Raw genomic sequence first — 18,713 nt, 5'->3', positions numbered from 1 at the left:
CTCCATGGTATATCTAATGCTGTGGAAATGTTTTTGTCCCCTTCTCCTGACTGATACCTTTCAACAGTGAGATCCCGTCGATGCTTTGTAAGCTCTCTGTGAACGCTGGCTTTTGCTAGAGGATGCAACTGAGTAAATGTCTGAACTTTATTTGGGGTTAATCAGAGTCATTTTAATTGATGGCAGGTGTGAACCCAAAAAGACTGAATGCTGTAATTAAATCAAAAGGTGCTTCAACAAAGTATTAGTTTAAGGGTGTGCACACTTATGCAACCAGCTTATTGTAATTTTTTTTTATTTTTTATGTTTCGCCCCTAACAGATCTGCTTGTTTTTCAATTGAATTGTACAAGTTTTGAAATTATTTATCGTGCTCTCATTTTTTTTTTTTACATCAGAAAAACCTATCATTTTAACATGGTGTGTACACTTTTAATATCCACTGTATGTAAACTTATTAACATTTTTGTCTCTGTGTGTGTGTGTGTGTCCATGTACAGGAGGAACCTGTCTCAGTTATGAGTGGGTCGCAGGCGAATGGAAGGATAATCAGAGAGCAGTGTGGTGTCAGCGCTCAGATGGAGTTAACGTCACTGGTAGTGATGTTATTTACACATTATTTCAATATCATATAGTTCCAGTCGAAGTCGTTTTTTTTTTTTTTCCTGTAGATTGTACATGTGAGCTTGTGAGTCTTAAGCAGGCGTTAGAATAGTGAGACTTGCATTTTCACTGTTGCATTTGGTGAAAAGTGAATTCCTGAAACTGTTAAACAGCTTTAAGGTGTTTAAAATGTACAGTGTGTTGTTTTTCAAAGTGCTTCCTATTGTATTGTAGAAGTCATACCATTTCAAACCTCAAAACACTGAGAATACCATCCTTACGATGAAGCATGGTGGTGGTAGCATCATATTGGTCTATTGCTTCTTATGCTGACTAATGACTAAAGGGGTGATTGACTTATGCAAGGCACTGTATGTAGTTCCTGTGGCGGGTGTGGTTCAGTGGGGAGAAGGCTTCTCAATGTTTTCATTTCTATTTTATATATTTGTATAAAACGTATACGTACTGTGGCACTGATTACCGAAGATGGATGAGTGAATGATTATGATACCATGTATTTCCTTTGTTAGGAGGGTGTTTTCCTCAGACTAAACCCTCCACTGTGCATCAGTGCAATCCACCATGTACCAAGCCCTTTTCCTTCTGTACACAGGTAAACAATACTGTGGCACTGTGACACATCACTTTACATGTTAGATTGTTTGCATCATCCTGCTGAAGTTAATGCCAAGAAGGATATATAAAGATAAAAAAGTACACTGACTCATTTATAAATAAATTAGTAGGCATGGATAATGTTTTAGCATTACGCATCAGTATAACTGAAAGCTAGACGGCCTTTCGATTTCAGAAAATCGGTGAAATTTAGTTCCGTCTGAAATTTGCTCATCGTGATGTATGTTTATTTCTGTAATATCTCACAAAATATCAGGCCGCTCTGTGGCTGGGAAGTGATTTAATCTGAGAGGATTCCCGAGCAAATAATGCGCATGAAATCGCTCGCTTCGCGCAGTCAAGCAGACAGAGGAAGTCCGTGTGTTTGCGCATGCGCAGGTTTACCTTTGAGTGTGCACTGACCTGACAGTTCCATCATTCTGTCGCTAAACAAACAGCTGATCACACCGAGGTGCTCGCTGAGCGCCGATATTTATTAGTTTGGTCCTGCGTTTCCTTTCCTTCGTGTAGAACATAATGTCTTTTCTTCTCGCTTTCTGTTACTGTAGTCAGTCTTTCACGTTTCATTCGCACACTCACGTCCTCCATTTTTCTCTCCGGTTTCAAATTTGTATCCCACAATGCCTTGCGCGAACAGGGAAAGCCCAGCACGTGATGCATGACGTAGTATCTTGAATTGGGTCATGGTGAAGCAGGAAAAAATAGCAGATAATTTAAGGCCACGTGGCCCTCAATTCAATAATTATTCTATTTAAAAAAAAAACTAATAAAGCGGCGGCACGGTGGTGTAGTGGTTAGCGCTGTCGCCTCACAGCAAGAAGGTCCGGGTTCGAGCCCCGTGGCCGGCGAGGGCCTTTCTGTGTGGAGTTTGCGTGTTCTCCCCGTGTCCGCGTGGGTTTCCTCCGGGTGCTCCGGTTTCCCCCACAGTCCAAAGACATGCAGGTTAGGTTAACTGGTGACTCTAAATTGACCGTAGGTGTGAATGTGAGTGTGAATGGTTGTCTGTATCTATGTGTCAGCCCTGTGATGACCTGGCGACTTGTCCAGGGTGTACCCCGCCTTTCGCCCGTAGTCAGCTGGGATAGGCTCCAGCTTGCCTGCGACCCTGTAGAACAGGATAAAGCGGCGAGAGATAATGAGATGAGATGAGATGAACTAATAAAGCCGGAAGTCTGTGATTTGAATTTAGTAGCTTCGGTCCATTAAACGAAAATAACTGTGTCAGGGAAAATTATTTTTATGACCTACACTTGAACAATCTGAAAGGCAGTCTACCTTTAAAAAAGAAAATATGAAGCTATTTAACAGTTATTCCACAAAATCAAGTCATGCATGAGCTGATAGAGATTGAGTGGAATAACTGTTTTATTCTATCCACATTCACTGGATTTTGAGACACAGAGCATTTTTATTTTTATTTTTTGCAAATTCGATAAATACAACCCTGATTCCAAAAAAGTTGGGACAAAGTACAAATTGTAAATAAAAACAGAATGCAATGATGTGGAAGTTTCAAAATTCCATATTTTATTCAGAATAGAACATAGATGACATATCAAATGTTTAAACTGAGAAAATGTATCATTTAAAGAGAAAAATTAGGTGATTTTAAATTTCATGACAACAACACATCTCAAAAAAGTTGGGACAAGGCCATGTTTCCCACTGTGAGACATCCCCTTTTCTCTTTACAACAGTCTGTAAACGTCTGGGGACTGAGGAGACAAGTTGCTCAAGTTTAGGGATAGGAATGTTAACCCATTCTTGTCTAATGTAGGATTCTAGTTGCTCAACTGTCTTAGGTCTTTTTTGTCGTATCTTCCGTTTTATGATGCGCCAAATGTTTTCTATGGGTGAAAGATCTGGACTGCAGGCTGGCCAGTTCAGTACCCGGACCCTTCTTCTACGCAGCCATGATGCTGTAATTGATGCAGTATGTGGTTTGGCATTGTCATGTTGGAAAATGCAAGGTCTTCCCTGAAAGAGACGTCGTCTGGATGGGAGCATATGTTGCTCTAGAACTTGGATATACCTTTCAGCATTAATGGTGTCTTTCCAGATGTGTAAGCTGCCCATGCCACACGCACTAATGCAACCCCATACCATCAGAGATGCAGGCTTCTGAACTGAGCGCTGATAACAACTTGGGTCGTCCTTCTCCTCTTTAGTCCGAATGACACGGCGTCTCTGATTTCCATAAAGAACTTCAAATTTTGATTCGTCTGACCACAGAACAGTTTTCCACTTTGCCACAGTCCATTTTAAATGAGCCTTGGCCCAGAGAAGACGTCTGCGCTTCTGGATCATGTTTAGATACGGCTTCTTCTTTGAACTATAGAGTTTTAGCTGGCAACGGCGGATGGCACGGTGAACTGTGTTCACAGATAATGTTCTCTGGAAATATTCCTGAGCCCATTTTGTGATTTCCAATACAGAAGCATGCCTGTATGTGATGCAGTGCTGTCTAAGGGCCCGAAGATCACGGGCACCCGGTATGGTTTTCCGGCCTTGACCCTTACGCACAGAGATTCTTCCAGATTCTCTGAATCTTTTGATGATATTATGCACTGTAGATGACGATATGTTCAAACTCTTTGCAATTTTACACTGTTGAACTCCTTTCTGATATTGCTCCACTATTTGTCGGCGCAGAATTAGGGGGATTGGTGATCCTCTTCCCATCTTTACTTCTGAGAGCCGCTGCCACTCCAAGATGCTCTTTTTATACCCAGTCATGTTAATGACCTATTGCCAATTGACCTAATGAGTTGCAATTTGGTCCTCCAGCTGTTCCTTTTTTGTACCTTTAACTTTTCCAGCCTCTTATTGCCCCTGTCCCAACTTTTTTGAGATGTGTTGCTGTCATGAAATTTCAAATGAGCCAATATTTGGCATGAAATTTCAAAATGTCTCTCTTTCGACATTTGGTATGTTGTCTATGTTCTATTGTGAATACAATATCAGTTTTTGAGATTTGTAAATTATTGCGTTCCATTTTTATTTACAATTTGTACTTTGTCCCAACTTTTTTGGAATCAGGGTTGTATTTTTTGTGGTTTTGTTTTCGAGTAGAGTTTTTATTTCGTCCTCGGTTGGTTCAGCAACACGCGCTGCCATTTTGTTTTCTCTGCTCACGGGATATGAGCTGATATCCTAGTAGTAGAGTAGCCAATCAGAGTGCACGATTGCTCATATCCAGTGAATGTGGATAGAATAATAAGATTTAGTCTCACTGTGATAACAGTTTTCTCACAGTAGTTAGAGATGTATTTAGTGTATTCCATGGCAATCGCACTCAACTTTCAACTTCAATCATCTTACATCTGTAAAGGATCAGGTGAGCTAACTTACACCTCCCTTCAGTTTTCATTGTCACATTCACACTGGATACACTCGAGTATCAGCCGAGCATCCTCACGATACTTGACACATGACAGAAAAATCTAAAAACAGAATCACAGCTGCAACACAAACGTGTGACAGATTTAATGACTGATAACAACAACAATGATTATAACAACAACAAAGCAGTTTCATTCTTTCTGCTTTTCTCTGTCAGAGTGGGATGTGTGGCTGTGAGAAAGGCTTCACCGAGGTCATGACCTCTAATGGCTTCTTGGATTACTGTACAAGAACCCCAGGGTCGGACTATAAGAAAATAAATATGAAGAGAAGTGAGGGACGTCTCAGACGCATACACAAACAGAACGAGAGCAGAACCTGGACTCTACAGCCGCTGGGCCCAGGTGGGAAAAGCCTGTATTTCTCTCCCTATACTACTCCAGTGGTTCCCATTCATTGTCCAGCACTGCATATTTCTGCATTTTCTCTGCTCTAAACACATCATCCGGAGTGCTGGTGATTTTGGATGTTCTGTTGATATTGGCATGTCCTCTTGAGACAAATAACTTGTGTTCTTTCAGGGAAAACAATCCTGGGATTGAAAACTAATTGGCTCCTGTCTTAGAAAAGCATCTTTCTCTATTCGAGGCGTAAATTTGTTCAGTATCAGATGCAAAGCTGCTCACAGATCAGGAAGTAAGGGTGATGTAAATGAAGCTGCCTTCTCTATGTTCATTACTAGATGGGCGGGTCAAGCTGTGGGTGTATGGACTAATGGCAGGTGGATTCATCATGATCCTCCTCATCATCGCAATGTCCTTTCTACTGTGGTGAGTAGAGTATATAGTACTGTCAGATTAGCAGTATGGCTCGCTGCAATATGCAGGATTGGATGTGGGTGGAGAGAGATGTCATGCACTTACCATATATGGACGTACAAGGGTTAGAGTATCCTGTAGCTGTCCTGACCTGATATCCTACACTGTAAAATATAATAAGTTGACTTTACTTAAAAAAAATATGCAAAGTCGTTGCCTCAAAAAAAGTCATTTATGTTGATTTAGATAAATTAGATTGGGTTAACTTATTTTTTGAGAGTTTGCAGTACTCAAATTAACTTAGATTAGTTTGATTACATTAACTTATTTATTTTGAGTTTGCAGTACTCACATAAACTTATATTAATTTGATTACATTAACTTATTTATTGTGAGTTTGCAGTACTCATCTTATATAATTTTGATTACATTAACTTATTTATTTTAAGTTTACAGTACTCAAATCAATGGCTTTCAGATATCTTTTTTCATAAATTTAACTTAATATTCATGAATTCCATTGATTTGAGTACTGTAAACTTAAAATAAATAAGTTAATGTAATCAAAATTATATAAGATGAGTACTGCAAACTCACAATAAATAAGTTAATGTAATCAAATTAATATAAGTTTATGTGAGTACTGCAAACTCAAAATAAATAAGTTAATGTAACCAAACTAATCTAAGTTAATTTGAGTACTGCAAACTAACAAAAAATAAGTTAACCCAATCTAATTTATCTAAATCAACATAAATGACTTTTTTTGAGGCAACGACTTTGCATATTTTTTTTAAGTAAAGTCAACTTATTATATTTTACAGTGTAGTAGTAGAGTAGCCAATCAGAGCGCACGATTGCTCATATCCGGTGAATGTGGATAGAATAATAAGATTTAGTCTCACTGTGATAACAGTTTTCTCACAGTAGTTAGAGATGTATTTAGTGTATTCCATGGCAAGCGCACTAAACTTTCAACTTTAATCATCTTACATCTGTAAAGGATCAGGTGAGATAACTTACACCTCCCTTCAGTTTTCATTGTCACATTCACGCTAGATACACTTGAGCATCAGCCGAGCATCCTCACGATACTTGACATATGACAGAATTTTGATTTTGAGAAACGGAGCATTGTTATTTTTATTTTTTTCAAATTCGATAGATAAATAAAAAACTTTATACAAAACGTCCGACAAAATAATTTCCGCTTAGAATGTAAACAAACCGGTGAAACGACAGGAGCAATTTTTGAAAAATGCTATAATAATAATAATTCTTGAAAAAATAAAAAAGATACATTCTTACCATCAAATACTTTAATTCCATATTTTGTTGCTTTATTGTATTTTTTTGTGGTTTTATTTTTGAGTAGAGTTTTTATTTCACCCTTGGTTGGTTCAGCAACACACTCCGTTATTTTGTTTTTCTCTACTCATGATATATGAGCTTATATCCTCATAGTAGTGTAGCCAATCAGAGTGCACGATTGCTCATATTGAGTGAATGTGGATAGAATAACACTTATTAGTCATGGCATTGCCAAAAGCTTTCATAAAAATCTAAGCAGGGATATAACATTCGCCTTACGTAAAAGTTGAGGGAAATATACCGTACAGCAGTGATTCCCAACCACTGTGCCATGTAGTGTGCCGTGAGAGATCATCAGGTGTACTGTGGGAAATTATCCAATTTCACTTAATTGTTCTGAAAATTATTATTTATTTACTGCAAATAATTTGTCTTCATTCGTCTATGCCAGCGATGTATAGTGACAGGCAGAACAATTAAATACTCTTCCAATAGATGGCAGCAGGTAGCTAATTAACCTGTGTATCTACCTGTTGCCGTTCAAACAAGGTGTGACAGCGGTAACAGCGATGGATAAATATTTGAAAAGAAAAAGTACACAATCCAAACTGGGTCCTGGAGAAAATTCTGACCCAGATGAAGGCCCTAGTATGAGTAGAGGTCAGAAGAAAGCAAAAAAAAGTGATTTTCCACAACCTATCTATGCGAGCTGGGCTTTTCAAGCATGACTGCTATAAAAACTAAAAAAGGAGAGAGACTCAGAGCTGTTGAGGAAGATCTTCGTGTGTGTCTTTCTTCAATTCCTGCGAGTATATCAGCTTTATGTTCAACTAAACAGGCCCAGGTTTCACACTGATAAGTAAATTGTGAGTAAATTGAGACTAGATGATCATTATATTTCATTATATATACTTTTTGTGACTTTTTTGTTTGGTGGTGTGTTGTGGGATTTTTTGATTGTAAAATATGTGCCGTGGCTCAAGAAAGGTTGGGAAACACTGCCGTACAGTATTGTTACTGTGTAATGATGGCCACAATACAGTGCTCAAGTTCATTTTCCAGTGAATAACATAATGTTTGTTCAGTGTGTCTGACCAAACTGTTATCCATCATGGATAATCCTGACCACCCTCTCCATCACACACTGGACAAACAGTGGAGCATCTTCTCCAACACACTGTTACAGCTTTGTTGTCGTAGGGACCGATACAGGAAATCTTTCCTGCCCCAAGCAAACATACTGTACAATAACTCACCTCTGTCTGACTGAGAGATCTCTGACCTCTCTGCTGCATCGTCCCATAGTCCTGTGGTGGGTTCCCCAAAAGCCTCTTAATGTTAAGAGCCTCTTAACTAGGAGAGAGAGTGTTCCTTGTGCTGCTCACTTTACCATTTAACGATGATCTTTGTGCTACAATGCTTTTGGGGAAACTCGGCACTATTTATTACCCTGGTCCTCCATAACTTTGCATCATCAGAGCTTATTTGTTTACTGCCATTAGTCACTTTGTACCATTAGAGTTTATTCGTTTCTAATTATTTATCCTCCATTCAATACTGCCACTTTTGCACAGTTTTTATTTTCATTCGTCACAATTCTTGTTTTTAGCACTATTAATGCATACTCACATGTACAAAGCACACATATAGATATATTTTTTTTATTGTTACATTTTTATCTGTATATTGTATATTCGACTTGTTCTTGGGATTTTTTTAAATTCTATTTTATGTTGTACAGTGTGTCTTTTTCTTTTCGTATGTCTGATAGCTTGCTGCAGGCCCGGCGCCATGGGGGGGCGAAAGGGGGCATCGCCCCCTCGTGGCTACAGCCCCGCCCCCTCAACGGAGACTCAGATCACTTAATTGTTTTCTTATGAAAATATAATGTATTATAGATGTATTAATAATTTGCATTTTCAAATACGAAATATTAAGTGGTTGCGCATTGCACAAAAATACATTTCACATAAATCACTACTAAAACTGGCACGGTAGAACAAATCTGATTGGTTGTTATGATTCTTACGTTGCAATCGTAGAATTCAACTGTATTAAGGTAGGATTATTTCAAAAAGCCTGAATTTAATATTAACCCTGTTTTAGACATATGTATCAATCCTAACTACTGGGGACTACTAGTTATTGTGGGTGTATGTGTGAAATGCTGACACAGCCGCGCGCACACAGACCTGTGATAAGGACAAGGGGAGGGGTCGCGCTGGCAGGGGTTTTACATGCACACTTACAAGTGCACTGTCTCTGCAATATCCTGCAATATGCAGTCAGTTTACGGGAGTAGTCTTTCCCCTTCCGAATTAAACGAATTCAATCACAATATTGTGAATCCATTTTCTTTCTTTGTAGGCTAAGTTTATCTCCGTTTATGTCGGTGTGCGTGTTCATATATGGTCCGCTTTGTGCGCAAATAGCGTAAGAATATGTGTCGTTGACGTCACCCCCCCATGCAGCGGGGGTGAAAATTCATCACTTCAGAGTGTTTAGTCCCCTACACGCCTAAACTGGGATCGCGGATTAAGTGGTTAGCGTTGACTCGGTGCGAGTCAGGAAGGCTATTACTGGTGCAGCCGCAGGGTCTGTTGATTTTTTAAAATTATGATTTTGGCCGCCGAGCCAAGTACCTTAGATTTGCATTGACGTTTTGTTTTCATGCCGCGGAGCTATTTGTATGTATTTTAAATGTAAAGGACTTGCCTGTAGGTTTGTGTGTGTTGTTTTATGTTTGGCATCTTTCCGGTTGTAACGCGTGTCTGTGAGAAAATTGGAGGGGAGGGTTAACAGGTGGGCACGGGAGCTGATAAAGCGCAACTGCCCTGGTAATATGCCACATGATTTTCCCGTACTAAAGCAACCTTCGGGGCCGTGGTTTTGTGGTTGGCGCAGTTAATTGTTTGAAACACGTTGTCAGACCGCCATCACTACTACACACTATATGAAAAAATATTTGCCCCCTTGCGATTTCTAATTGCCCCCTTAGTAAACTGTTCCTGGCGCCGGGCCTGGCTTGCTGCTGTAACAAAACAATTTCCTAGCTTGAGATCAATAAAGTGTGTGTGTGTGTGTGTGTGTGTGTGTGTGTGTGTGTGTGTGTGTGTGTGTGTGTCTGTCTGTCTGTCTGTATCACATCACCTATATTACACAATTAATAACATAACTAATCAATTAGCTACAAAGTCAGTTGCCGGAAATATTTTGAAGTGTCATAACTTTGCCAAAGAAAAATCAGTATCTCAGGTCACTTGTTATATCAGTTTGGTCAGAATGGGAGTCTATTTGATAACTGAGACACAAATTTGAACCCATATATGTATGTACACCCTGACAAAAAAGAAGTTTATTCAAGTGTGCTTCTAGTATACTTCTTTTAAACTAAAAATAAGAGTATGCTTTCAGTTTACTTTTTATTTACTTATCAGATATATACTTAATAAAGTTATACATAAGTATATTTGTCTTATACTGAAAAGTCTAAGTATATTAAGCTTATACTTAAACTTTTGATCAAGATATACTTAACAAAAGTGTAATACAGTATTAAAATATTTGTGCCTTATGTTTAAGCGTACTTGCCCTGTAGTAAATTTTGATTTTGAAAGAAAATGAATATGTTCTTAATCCTGAGTATCTGTTGTTATTTTGTGAATTCTTACCTTTATAACTTCACTGGAACTTAAGGTACAAAACACTTAAATTGTCTCCTGGTAGTGTGCATGAGGTAAGGGTTAGGGCTAGAAAACTAATAGTATACCTAGAAGGGTAATTGCAGTATACTTCAAAACTAAAAAGTGGACTAGTTGTATATAACCAGTAACTCATCTCATTATCTCTAGCCGCTTTATCCTGTTCTACAGGGTCGCAGGCAAGCTGGAGCCTATCCCAGCTGACTACGGGCGAAAGGCAGGGTACACCCTGGACAAGTCGCCAGGTCATCACAGGGCTGACACATAGACACAGACAACCATTCACACTCACATTCACACCTACGCTCAATTTAGAGTCACCAGTTAACCTAACCTGCATGTCTTTGGACTGTGGGGGAAACCGGAGCACCCGGAGGAAACCCACGCGGACACGGGGAGAACATGCAAACTCCGCACAGAAAGGCCTTCGCCGGCCACGGGGCTTGAACCCGGACCTTCTTGCTGTGAGGCGACAGTGCTAACCACTGCACCACCGTGCCGCCCTAACCAGTAACTAATAGTATATTTCCAATATGCTATAAAGTATACTTTTTATAAACTAAAAAGTGGACTAGATGTATATACTCTTATCAAAAAGAAGTATACTTCAAGTTCATTTTATTAAGTGTACTTAAGTAAAGTTAAAGTATATTTCCTTAAGTATACTTTTGTGTACCAAGTATACTGATATCAATGTACTTACAGTATACTTGTAAGTAAACTAATCTAATTCTTCTTGGGACTAAATTGGCCCACTTTTAGTTTATAAAAAGTATACTTTAAGTCTAAGAGAAGTAAACTCTGAATATACAACTAGTATTTTTTTTTGTACTGCAAGTATACCACAAGTAAACTTATAGACTAATAGTTTACTAGTTCTATATACTTGTAGTCCACTCTTTAATTTACAAAAGCGTACTTCATAGTATACTGGAAATATACTACTGGTTTACTCGTTACACACTTCTAGTCCACTTTTTAGTTTATAAAAGTATACTTTATAGCATACTGGAAATATACTATTAGTTACTGGTTATATACATCTCGTCCACTTTTTAGTTTTGAAGTATACTGCAATTACCCTTCTAGGTATACTATTAGTTTTCTAGCCCTAACCCTTACCTCATGCACACTACCAGGAGACAACTGAAGTGTTTTCTACCTTAAGTTACAATGAAGGCAGCACGGTGGTGTAGTGGTTAGCCCTGTCACCTCACAGTAAGAAGGTCCTGATCCAGCAGCCGGCGAGGGCCTTTCTGTGCGGAGTTTGCATGTTCTCCCCGTGTCCGCGTGGGTTTCCTCCGGGTGCTCCGGTTTCCTCCACAGTCCAAAGGCATGCAGGTTTGGCTAATTGGTGGCTCTAAATTGACCGTAGGTGTGAATGTGAGTGTGAATGGTTGTTTGTTTCTGTGTCAGCCCTGCGATAACCTGGCGACTTATCCAGGGTGTACCCCTCTTCTCACCTATAGTCAGCTGGGATAGGCTCCAGCTCGCCTGCGACCCTGTAGAACAGGATAAGCAGCTACACATAATGGATGGATGGATGGATGGATGGATGGATGGATGGATGGAAGTTACAATGAAGTTATAAAGGTAAGAATTCACAAAATAACAACAGATACTCAGGATTAAGAACATATTCATTTTCTTTCAAAATCAAAATTTACTACAGGGCAAGTACGCTTAAACATAAGGCACAAATATTTTAATACTGTATTACACTTTTGTTAAGTATATCTTGATCAAAAGTTTAAGTATAAGCTTAATATACTTAGACTTTTCTATATACTTTTCAGTATAAGCCAAGTATACTGTACTTACGTATAACTTTATTAAGTATATCTCTGATAAGTAAATAAAAAGTAAACTGAAAGCATACTCTCTTATTTTTAGTTTAAAAGAAGTATACTAGAAGCACACTTGAATAAACTTCTTTTAGTATATTTCCAATATGCTATAAAGTATTCTTTTATAAACTAAAAAGTGGACTAGAAGTGTGTAACGAGTAAACCAGTAGTATATTTCCAGTATACTATGAAGTACACTTTTGTAAACTAAAGAGTGGACTACAAGTATATAGAACTAGTAAACTATTAGTATATAAGTTTACTTGTGGTATACTTGCAGTAGAAAAAAATACTAGTTGTATATTCAGAGTTTACTTCTCTTAGACTTCTCTCTCTCATTATCTCTAGCCGCTTTATCCTGTTCTACAGGGTCGCAGGCAAGCTGGAGCCTATCCCAGCTGACTACGGGCGAAAGGCGGGGTACACCCTGGACAAGTCGCCAGGTCATCACAGGGCTGACACATAGACACAGACAACCATTCACACCTACGCTCAATTTAGAGTCACCAGTTAACCTAACCTGCATGTCTTTGGACTGTGGGGGAAACCGGAGCACCCGGAGGAAACCCACGCGGACAACATGCAGACTCCGCACAGAAAGGCCCTCGCCGGCCACGGGGCTCGAACCCAGACCTTCTTGCTGTGAGGCGACAGCGCTAACCACTACACCACCGTGCCGCCTCTCTTAGACTTAAAGTATACTTTTTATGAACTAAAAGTGGGCCAATTTAGTCCCAAGAATTAGTTTTACTTACAAGTATACTGTAAGTACATTGATATCAGTATACTTGGTACACAAAAGTATACTTAAGGAAATATACTTTAGCTTTACTTAATAAAATGAACTTGAATTATACTTCTTTTTGATAAGGGCATTTATGTCAGCTGACATTAAGGGGCTATTTTGGTGTCATGTTGTCATATTCCTCTTCAGTAAACTGTTGCCCTCGATTTTACTCGATATGTTCAAGCTTAATGTGGTGATAAATCCTCAGACTTGGAACACAGTGTGTTATACTGTACTGTGCTCGTGGATCATTTGACGCCATTTCTTAGTAAAGTGCTACCCTCTAGTGAGGTCAACTGGAAGTGTATGAAATACTGTTTCCTGTCAGATTAATGTGTGCATGTGTGTATTTTACCAGCAAAACCCCTAAGGATGATCCAAACTCCAGCAGAGCTCAAAGGGCTTTGGCACTGGCCTACGATGGAGACGCAGACATGTGACCACTCTACCACTGAGACAACATACAACTCCAGCTTATGCAACTCTGAGACTTCCTGAGACAAAACAAGGTCACTCCAGCTGCAGGAAGCATGCTGTTTTAAACCAAGCCCTGTGCCTCTACATGTATTGTGTGTGCTTTTGTGGTTTGATTTTTACAGAACAAATCTACTGTGAGCTCAAAACAGCTGGAGAATTATCACCGGGGGCGAAACGAAATATTGAAAACGGATTAAGTGAATTCATTTTTGGCAAAACACACTCCCTTTATGCACTATGTTAGTGCAGTATGAAGTATCACAGTGTTTTGTTTCATTTTGATGTCTATATCGTCTCTATTACACAATTTACACGTGGGTGTTGTTTTTTTATGATGCTGCCTGATCACTCTTCTTGAAGCTGACCATCATTGGAATTTTTTTTTTTTTTTTTTTTAACCACTGGATCCAGACATTTTGTGTGGCTTCAGTCGATCACACACATTTTGGCTCTTGAGGATCAGCAGCAGTTATACAGTATACTGTAGCTATTTTGTGATATGTATATGTCATAACTGTGTCCTGAATGGTTTGTAAATAAATTAAAACCTTCTGAGAACGAAGAATCGTGCACACATTTTGGAGATAACCAAATGTCCGTGAGTGATGGATACTATATGTGAGTTGCGGGTGGATATTCAAATGACAGGGCGACAAAAACGAATGCCAGCTAAAATGACCGAAACGCAGCTGCATCTTCTGCTAATTCATTTTAGTCATTTAATCTGTCAGATTAAATCTCTTCTGTCTGGGCTGAAATTAAGTGAAATCGTCACTGACATCTGCACAAGCTGCCTCGCTACCGAGCTCTTCTGCCATGATTTATTAGTCCCAATCAGCTGAACTGGACCAAACTCAAACTGATATCAAGCTGAGGACAAGTAACATCATAGAATTAGTCGAATAATTATGGCTCGATGTGCCGTGTCAGCTCCATGAAGCAGGCTGCACAAGCATGGAAGTGTCAGTAGGTGGTAATATAATGCAAACTGAAAACCTACAGAAATAATCCAGAGAAAAGCTTCAAACATCATCACAGCTGCTTCAGGCTCGAGAAATGGGAAGCAGATTCTGAGTTTATGGGCTGAGACGATGCATTAGGTGGGCTAGCTTTACTCCAGCAGTAGGTCAGTTTGTCCAGCTGTCAGGGCTGTATTTGGTAGGCCAAATAATAAACTGAGAGGTTGGATAAAGAAAATCGGACTTCACCCTTCATCTGTATTCTGCACGCTGTTCACATGTGGCATCTACAGAGTCTAATAACGAGAAGCAGAGTTGTAGATTGGGAGCGGTCTAAATCAGCTCCACTCCTGAGCTAGTTTGATTCTCCAGCCGTGCAAAACACACCAATGGAGGTCTGTGATAAGCCTCTCCCACATCCAGATATGAAATTGGGTACATTGATTTATGAGTTCAAGGTAAAAAGAACCTATTATGCTCCAAAAAAAGATAATACTGAAGACTATTTAGACATTGAATCATTTTATCTCAAAATGAGTTCACCAGAAGATTAATAATTCACTTATTTCCAAAATACTTGCACTTATCTTTCACACACATCCTGCAGTGTCATCAAGTATATGAACGCACACTTTCCTTTTAGCGCCAGTTTGCGGTATACGGTGTGAAATATCTACACCCGGGATAGACAAGAACCAGCCTAAAGGACTGTAGCAAGCATTTCACCATCCAGTGCATCGTCGAGAGAGTCACCCCATCTTAGAGTTGCCTTTCTCCTTCACCTGTCCTATATTCTAGGACGCCCCACTCCTTCCGACTTCTCCACTCCTCTATCTCTCCGCTCTCCTCCATCTGCAGTGCATTTGAGAGGAAGCACTCTCTTGCTCAGCGTGTGTCTTATCAGATGAGATAAGACTGTGAGCTCGGGTCCTAATAGCGTCTCGGCGCAGCGAGATTCTTCTCACGTGTGCGCTGAACAAACAAACACATCATCCAGCCGCAGGACCATACATCATTCCTATACAGCATGCCACACCTTACCACAAAACTAGCTCTTTCTTTCATCAAGCCCAGGGTTTACTCACTCGACGACAACATTGCAACACTCTAGGGAAATTTCTTTTAAGTAACAGTTTCCCAGCAGAAGCATCAAGCACTCACCATCTACAGGATGCACAGTAGCAATCAAAAGTTTGGACACACCTTCAAATTCGGTGTTTTTTCTTTATTTTTATTCATTAAAAGACGCTTCATGTCTTAAAGTAATGATGGATGTCGTTTCTCTTTACTTAGTTGAGCAGTTCTTGGCATAATACTGTATGGATTGCTATAGCTGTGGTGTGGAATAGGGCTATTTATTTTACAACCCCGATTCCAAAAAAGTTGGGACAAAGTACAAATTGTAAATAAAAATGGAATGCAATGATGTGGAAGTTTCAAAATTCCACCTTTTATTCAGAACAGAACATAGATGACATTTCAAATGTTTAAAGTGAGAAAATGTATCATTTAAAGAGAAAAATTAGGTGATTTTAAATTTCATGACAACAACACAGCTCAAAAAAGTTGGGACAAGGCCATGTTTCCCACTGTGAGACATCCCCTTTTCTCTTTACAACAGTCTGTAAACGTCTGGGGACTGAGGAGACAAGTTGCTCAAGTTTAGGGATAGGAATGTTAACCCATTCTTGTCTAATGTAGGATTCTAGTTGCTCAACTGTCTTAGGTCTTTTTTGTCGTATCTTCCGTTTTATGATGCGCCAAATGTTTTCTATGGGTGAAAGATCTGGACTGCAGGCTGGCCAGTTCAGTACCCGGACCCTTCTTCTACGCAGCCATGATGCTGTAATTGATGCAGTATGTGGTTTGGCATTGTCATGTTGGAAAATGCAAGGTCTTCTCTGAAAGAGACGTCGTCTGGATGGGAGCATATGTTGCTCTAGAACTTGGATATACCTTTCAGCATTGATGGTGTTTTTCCAGATGTGTAAGCTGCCCATGCCACACGCACTAATGCAACCCCATACCATCAGAGATGCAGGCTTCTGAACTGAGCGCCAATAACAACTTGGGTCGTCCTTCTCCTCTTTAGTCCGAATGACACGGCGTCCCTGATTTCCATAAAGAACTTCACATTTTGATTCGTCTGACCACAGAGCAGTTTTCCACTTTGCCACAGTCCATTTTAAATGAGCCTTTCCCCAGAGAAGACGTCTGCACTTCTGGATCATGTTTAGATACGGCTTCTTCTTTGAACTATAGAGTTTTAGCTGGCAGCGGCGGCTGGCACGGTGAATTGCGTTCACAGATAATGTTCTCTGGAAATATTCCTGAGCCCATTTTGTGATTTCCAATACAGAAGCATGCCTGTATGTGATGCAGTGCCGTCTAAGGGCCCGAAGATCACGGGCACCCAGTATGGTTTTCCGGCCTTGACCCTTACGCACAGAGATTCTTCCAGATTCTCTGAATCTTTTGATGATATTATGCACTGTAGATGATGATATGTTCAAACTCTTTGCAATTTTACACTGTCGAACTCCTTTCTGATATTGCTCCACTATTTGTCGGCGCAGAATTAGGGGGATTGGTGATCCTCTTCCCATCTTTACTTCTAAGAGCCGCTGCCACTCCAAGATGCTCTTTTTATACCCAGTCATGTTAATGACCTATTGCCAATTGACCGAATGAGTTGCAATTTGGTCCTCCAGCTGTTCCTTTTTTGTACCTTTAACTTTTCCAGCCTCTTATTGCCCCTGTCCCAACTTTTTTGAGATGTGTTGCTGTCATGAAATTTCAAATGAGCCAATATTTGGCATGAAATTTCAAAATGTCTCACTTTCGACATTTGATATGTTGTCTATGTTCTATTGTGAATACAATATCAGTTTTTGAGATTTGTAAATTATTGCATTCCGTTTTTATTTACAATTTGTACTTTGTCCCAACTTTTTTGGAATCGGGGTTGTAAATCTACTATTTGCTGTTTGATCGCAAACACATTAAAAAGGCAAGAAACTCGTCCACTAATTACCTTTTGATGAGGCACAGCTGTTAATTGAAAAGCATTCCAGGTGACTACCTCATGAAGCTGGTTAAGATAACGCCAATAGTGTGCAAAGCATCATCAAGGCAAATGGTGGATACTTTGAAGAATCTAAAATATGAAACTTTTTTTAACAAATTTTTGTTTACCACATAATTCCATATATGTTCCATGTGTTATTTCATAGTTTCAATGTCCTCAGAATTGTTCTACAATGTAGAAAATGCAAAATACAGAAAAACTATGAATGAGTAGAGTAGGGGTGTACGAACTTTTGACTGGTACTGTATATCAACCTTTCAACAAATGTCAGTCTTCATTAAGTGCTCATTCACAACTCATTTTAAATTCTGCTGAAATTGTAGTCACCTCTTTTGATCGGCCAATGTTTTTTATTGCTATTTGACAGATCGAAGCCAGTGTTCCATTAACGTTCTTGCTTTTCTCAGTTTTGTGCAATCATGGGGCAGCATGTCCCATTTACCTCCATAAATACATGAAAGATACATTAAAGATATAGATACAGCACCCTCCACAATTATTGGCACCCCTTGTTAAGATATGTTCTTAGGCTTCTAATAAATTCATTTTTTTTTTAAATAATATAGGACAACAATGCAAAAATATAGAAAAATCCAACCTTTAATTCAAGTGCATTTATTCAGTGGGAAAAAAATCCCACATTAAGAAATAATTCTTTTACATGAAATCATGTATGCCACAATTATTGGCACCCCGATGTTAATACTTTGTACAACTCCCTTTTGCCAACAAGACATCACTTAATATTCTCCTATAACACTTCACAAGATGGGAGAATACAGAGAGAGGGACAGTCGACCATTCCTCTTTGCACAATCTCTCTAAATTGTCCTGGGTCCTCTCCTATGCACTCTCCCCTTCAGCTCACCCCACAGGTTTTCAATTGGGTTGAGGTCTGGGGACTGAGATGACCATGGGAGGAGCTTGATTTTGTGTCTGGTGAACCATTTTTGTGTAGATTTGGCCACATGTTTAGGGTCATTATCTTGCTGAAAGACCCAGTGATGACCCATCTTCAGCTTTTGGGCAGAGGCCATGAGATTTTGATTTAAAATGTCCTGGTATTTCAAAGAGTTAATGATGCCCTGCACCCTAACAAGGTTCCCAGGGCCTTTGGAAGAGAAACAGGCCCACAGCATCACCGA

General features: G+C 39.4%; 1 protein-coding gene and 1 long non-coding RNA gene across 2 annotated transcripts in view; one reads left to right on the top strand and one right to left on the bottom strand.

The window, feature by feature from the left end:
- Positions 1–13,484, top strand: part of thsd7bb (thrombospondin, type I, domain containing 7Bb) — a 279,114-nt gene extending 265,630 nt beyond the window's left edge. The window contains exons 24-28 of the mRNA XM_060941740.1: positions 500–595; positions 1,133–1,215; positions 4,798–4,984; positions 5,323–5,410; positions 13,403–13,484. Of these exons, the coding sequence (XP_060797723.1) occupies positions 500–595; positions 1,133–1,215; positions 4,798–4,984; positions 5,323–5,410; positions 13,403–13,484 (536 nt within the window). The remainder of the gene's footprint in view (positions 1–499; positions 596–1,132; positions 1,216–4,797; positions 4,985–5,322; positions 5,411–13,402) is intronic.
- The window catches only part of LOC132899681 (uncharacterized), a 181,775-nt gene that overhangs the window by 89,751 nt on the left and 73,311 nt on the right, over positions 1–18,713 (bottom strand). The window lies entirely within an intron of this gene.

The sequence above is a fragment of the Neoarius graeffei genome, chromosome 15 (genome assembly GCF_027579695.1).
Source record: "Neoarius graeffei isolate fNeoGra1 chromosome 15, fNeoGra1.pri, whole genome shotgun sequence".
NCBI classification, from domain to species: domain Eukaryota; kingdom Metazoa; phylum Chordata; class Actinopteri; order Siluriformes; family Ariidae; genus Neoarius; species Neoarius graeffei.
The sequence above is the reverse complement of the archived record's forward strand: the minus strand, read 5'-3'. Positions and strand labels throughout refer to the sequence as shown.